Source organism: Rhagoletis zephyria, unplaced genomic scaffold (genome assembly GCF_001687245.7).
Source record: "Rhagoletis zephyria isolate East Lansing unplaced genomic scaffold, Rhagoletis_zephyria_1.1 Rzeph_scaffold_07290, whole genome shotgun sequence".
Taxonomy (NCBI): domain Eukaryota; kingdom Metazoa; phylum Arthropoda; class Insecta; order Diptera; family Tephritidae; genus Rhagoletis; species Rhagoletis zephyria.
Window position 1 is genome coordinate 15,998 of NW_016164373.1, and position 5,960 is coordinate 21,957.

The following is a 5,960-nucleotide window of genomic DNA, read 5'->3' on the forward strand; positions in this document are numbered from 1 at the left end:
GTCCCAGCGCCACCCAGCGCTCACCCGATTCGGCAGTGACTTCCTTCTATGGCCGGACACTATGCTTTCCGTCGTGTCACCGCTTTTTTGTGCCACCTCTATTCGATGTGGTGGCGCTGGCTGGTCAGGCAAGTGTAATAAATTTGCGCACCATAAAATCTTTGCGGAAAAATAAAGTATCCAGCCAGTCAGTCGAGCAGGCAGTCAGGCGGCCAGCCTGTAATCGAATGGCTTCACTCGCCTGCTCGCCTCTGCGTGCAACGCATGGCCTGTGTGGCAGCAGCAGCACAAAGATTTTGTCGCCGAGTCAACGCAGCGTAAACTGAAGCAAAAGTTACTGATGTTCGTGCAGAATTTATTGCGCGCACGCTGATTCGCTTTGACTATCTGGAAAGTCGCCTATGTTTGTGCGCCCTTAGGGTCAGTTGGGCCATTTGGGGGCATGCCAACGTCAACGCGCAGCAAATTGTTTCCAAATGGAAAGAAGACAAAGAGATCGAGAAAAAATGCAGTTTTTTGTTGACAGGAAACTTTAATATTTTGACTTTTTGATGCATCACTGATTTCTGTGTTATTATCTACATTCGAATATATGGCATTGCAATATGTCACAGTATTTGTCAGCCTGTACTTGTACAATTAAAACTTTAACCCTTTCAACTTATTTACAACCATGTCTTTTCTTCTGTTACAGATCTCCACTGCACCAAATGCAACGTTGTACCGCCACACACTTGCCGTTCATTTGTCGTTGAGCAGAAACCGTCCCTGTTTGGTCGGACACCACACAGACACCTCGTTCTAGTTCGACGCAAGGCGGGCCTTTTAATCATCGCAAATTCCCCGAAAACGCGGCAACCTGATGACTATGGCAGAAGGCACCGACCCCATGGGGCATCAGGCGGGTTCCCATCATCACCATCACCACCATCAGCACCATCAGCACCATGCGACTCATCAGCACCACCATCCGCACCACCACCATCAGCAGCAGCAGCTGCATCAGCGCCAACCGCCGCATCCACACTATGCGCCATACGCCGCTGCTGCCGCCGCCGCCGCCGCTGCCCACATGCAGTATCCGCTGCCACAGCATCTGCCACTGGCGCTCAGTATGCAACAGCAAGCTGCTGCAGCAGCAGCCGCAGCTGCCGTCGCTGCCGAACAGGTGAACAACAACCAACCCTTTGTGGCCAACAACAATGTGCCGTGGAAGCAACGCAAACGGAAACGTCTGTCCGCCGTGCTGGATAAGCTGCATAACCACAACAACCATAACAGCAGCAGCAACAGATTCGCCAACAATGGTAGTGGCAACAATAATAATAACAACAACAACGTTGGCGACCACAGCAATCACAATCACAGCCATGACGAGCCATTGGATGGCGATGAGGATGTCGAGAATGAGGCTAATTACAAGCACCGCACTAACAACAACAGTATGGGCAGCAACCACAATGTGAGCTCGAAGCGTCAGAACTGCGGCGAAGACAGTGGGAAAGCGCCAATGAGCAATAAACGTTCCATTAGTGAAGTGAGCGGCGATGAAGCCGACCAAGAGCCTGAATGTGACGCTGTGTCGGAAGACCTGTCGCATGACAACGACAGTCCGCGCATCAGCATGAGTCCACTGCAGCTGGTCTCTTCACGCGATAGTCCGTCGAGTGCGCCCCACCCCGTTGTGGTCGCGGCGACTTCCACTCCCAGTGATAACCCGCTGCACGTCGACATCAAGACTGAGCACATGCACAATCCCTATGATCGTTACTTTCCCATACCGTCACCACTCTTTGGCTACTACTTGCACACCAAGTACTTGAATGAAGTATTTCGGCGACGGCAGGATCTCTACACGTCACCCATGCAGCACACGCCTTCGTCCATTGCCTCGTCAATCGCGGATGAGACTTCGCCCACAAGCTTGCCGAATGCGGGTGCTAATCTGGACCATCCTCCTCCGTTCCCACCCACGTCGACAGCCACTGCTCAGGTCGCCAACGTTGGTTCCGGTCGTTCGCCGCCGCCAGCCGTCACCGTCGCACTCCCTTCACCGCCACGTAGCGATTCGTCGGTCACTGCGACTTCAACGGCCAATACGCGCTGCAGCCCCTCACCAGCTACACAAGCTAACACCTCGGATCCGGCCATCATGCCGCCACCGCAAGATCGTCCCTTGGATCTGTCGGTACGCAGCGGTGGCACCACACCCACCTCCGAGCNGCGCTCCTTCGCTCGCTCGGATATGCTCACACGCCACATGCGTCTGCACACGGGCGTCAAGCCCTACACCTGCAAAGTATGCGGTCAAGTCTTCTCACGTTCCGATCACTTGTCCACCCATCAGCGCACCCATACCGGCGAGAAGCCATACAAGTGCCCACAATGTCCGTATGCCGCGTGCCGCCGAGACATGATTACGCGGCATATGCGCACGCACACACGTTACGAGTCGCAACAGCGCGGCGGTGGTGGTTCCAACCACAGTGGCGCAGGCGGTGAGGTGGGTGGACCATCGAAATCACCCTTGCCGCTGCTGAGCGATATGAAGATGAATTTACCGTTGCTGTTGAAGAGTGAAGAGCTAGCGGGTAAATCGCCAATGCACGGCGGTATCGGCGGCGGACTGCCGATCGTGGTGAAAACAGAGAGCGCCTAGTGGCGGCATTATACCTATAGGGGCTGTAAGGCATAGGTGCTGTAGAAGAAGGCTCTCCTATGGAGAGCTATAGAGCAGAGATTACTAGAAGTGTATACACATGATATCCGTGAAAAGTGAAGCGAAGTGTAGAATATCTACTAACTATACAGAGTATGCGTAAAGAGTAGCTAAGTTGGGTTGATAAAGTAACTGTAAAGTATGTAGAGGATGAAATGAACATTTTATTTTTCGGAAATCTCTTTGTAAAGACTGAGACTAATTTAAGCGTTGTAATGAATTTAGGTGTATTTGTTTTTTTTTTTTGTAAAGAAGACATGAGAAAGCTACAAGAAAATGTTTGAAATGGTGCAAGCTTGTATGTATAGTTTATTAAGTGTAAATAGCTGACGCTGAGTGGCGGTGAGATGCGGAACACTCTCGTTAAACTCGAATAATCGAATGAATCGAATAGGCTTCGCGCGTAGGAAGAAATTGAATTGAAAGCTTCGATCGGAGGTGACTCGGCGTGACGCTTAGAGAGCTTACACCAGCGGCAATGAGAGAGAGTTTTCACTTTGTGCGCGTTCGTATCTTACCAATAGAAAGCTTTAGAAAGCTTCACCAACGGGATATATTTCGATGGCGACTGGCTTAGCTTAAATTCTTTCTCGTTCGCTTCTTCTCACTGAGCATCCGCTCATCCGTCGGCGTTGTCGGTATTGAGGCCAAATTTGATATTTTAACTTATTAACAGTACGATTGCGTACTAAAATTTTAGTTTTAAGTGAAATGGTTGTGAACGGCAATTCAGCATTGTTTCGTTTTTTCCCAAGCACAAGCATTTTTCTCTCCTTATCTCCCTCTCTATCTCGGTTTTCTTCACATTCACGAAACGACGAAACAAACAAAAAAGCTAGTAATTTAAGAGCTTATTGACACATGTATGTACACTTTAATTTTAAGTTAAATAATCATTTGCTAATTACATAGTTGAAAGCGAATAATTGGATTTCATTAGTTTTACAATCTAAGTTAACAAATTCGTAACTTATAATCGACACACACATTTGAAAAGCCCACAAATTAATTTTAGGTATAATTTCTATTGGTAAAAATCCCAACTATATGGCATCGTAGTAGATATGCGTTAGTAATTTATTCTAATTTTGTAAGCTGCTTAAATTTAAGTTACAAAATATATTTAATTATTATTTATTGCTAGTGAAAAAGGTGTGTAGGCCTAATACACACAAAAATGCAAGAAAAAAAACATTGTATTACTACGAAAAAGTGAAGACAAAAAGAGAACGAAGCGACAAAAGACAAAGAATGCGCGCTCTTTCCCCTCACAAGCGCTCAAAACGCTGAAGCAGCGCTCTAAGTCCAATAAAAAAAAATTCCAACTAATACCTAGAGACCTTAAAGCTGGTTAACAAAAACAAAAATTCCTAAAACTTAATTTAATTATTGCGATGTGTGACTCTCTTAATTTATTTTTAAAAAAGCTAAATTTAATTTATATTTTGATTCATAAAATGAACTAAAACAATTTTTTTTTCCTTCTTTCTTAAGGCGTTCTTTATACATACATACATACTTGCATTCTTGCGTGCATGCATTTAGTTTTTGTTGTTGTTTTATGTTTGTTACACAACCGTATGTTAAATAGTGGAATTGCTAAGCGACAAAAAGACACACAACACAAATCCCAGTTTGATTAGCTACTTTTTATGTACGAATACTTTTTGTTGTTGTTTTCTCTTTTTTAATCAATGTAAACACAAAAGACGACACATCTTTGCCAAGCCTTTTAGGTTTGCAATGAAGCAAATATTTTGCTAATCTTTTTGTTTTGTACATTAAAAGTTTTTTTGTAATTTATCACTATGAAGTGAATATTTTTTTTTTCTGTTGCACCAAAAAAAAAAAACTCTTTATTGTGTTTGTAATTCTTGCTATTTCTATTATATAATTGTCAATGTTTTCTATGAAATCTGTTAAAATGTATTTTATTGAACTTTTGTTTAAGTTTAACTACTTCACACACACACACACACACAAAAGACAATCCACACATGTGACTACATACATACATACATACATACGTGTAAGTGAATTTTGTATGTCATTTGCTTACTACCTACCTGTTAGTTTATGTTAAATTGCATTAATTAATTTTTAATTTGTTTAAGCTGTTATTTATTAAACTTGAATTTAAATGTAACATTTAGTTTTGCTTTTAGTAATTTATATGAAAATAAACCTTGGTTATGATTACTTTGTAATAAATGCTATTGTTTTTTTACTTAAATTAATAAAATGAACAAATCAACTTTTGCATTGAAAAAAAAATAAATGAATTTTGTTTTTATTTACCGCTTTAGTTTTTGATTTACTTAATTTGAGTTTTGCTTCATTTGTTTGACTTTGCAACTATTCGATGGCAGCGCTGGCGAGGCCTAAGAAAATTGACAAAGAGGCCTCGAAAGAAACACAGTAAAGGTTATTTTGTATCTCCTTATTTGAGTAGATGAAGCTCAGCAGTTGAAAAGTCCGGATTGCGATGTAATCAAATCGATGCCCAGCATAAGTTCGCCCACATACGAACGCATGTCAAGTACTGAAGACTATGAATGATAGAAAAAAATTCACTTCTTTTTGCACTTTTTCTGCGTTTGTTGTAACCTCGTAGATTTTGAGGGCAAATTCTGCAAAGTCTTCTATTCTGACAAGTAATATTTAATTGCATTGACATTTCTTCGTATAAAGTATGCTCTAAAACTAAGGATGTAATTCTTCACAAAGCTTATTAGAAGTTAGTATAGATTGAGTTAGGTGGTAGTTTTACACAGCCGATGACACGCTTGGACCTCATAAATATGTATGTAGAGGTTGCCCCTTGTGATACCACCAGACCTTGAGTAATAAAAGATGAAACCTCGCGAGTCAATCAGGACCAGAAAACTGCTCAGGGTTGGTTAACTAAGCGCTAGCCACGATACATGCAGCTTCAAATTTTTGCAGCAATTTTGGAGAATATTCACTTCTATGAGCTGGTACCTCAGAGGTAGTCCCACACTGATTTTGTTTAGATCCGATCATTGGATTACGAAAAGGTTAACGATAATCTTAAATCTTGTATATGAGAATTGAAGTCAAAGTTTGTTTTTTTGCTTAAAAATTGCTTGCTAACCGACCTAAAAAAGGATGAGGTTATCAATTCGTCGGAATATTTTTATTTCAGCTTAATGCTGAATAACGCCCCTTCCAACATTTTGTTTACTTCCTTTCTTCCTATAATGAATGAAACATCGCAGTA

The 5,960-nt window shown here is 42.5% G+C and overlaps 1 protein-coding gene across 1 annotated transcript; it reads left to right on the forward strand.

Moving 5' to 3' along the window:
• Positions 1–698: 698 nt before the first annotated feature.
• On the forward strand, positions 699–4,121 carry klu (zinc finger protein klumpfuss). Its single transcript, XM_017630035.1, has one exon. The coding sequence runs from the start codon at positions 863–865 to the stop codon at positions 2,657–2,659; it is 1,797 nt and encodes a 598-aa protein (XP_017485524.1). The 5' UTR covers positions 699–862; the 3' UTR covers positions 2,660–4,121.
• The last annotated feature ends 1,839 nt before the right edge of the window (positions 4,122–5,960 follow it).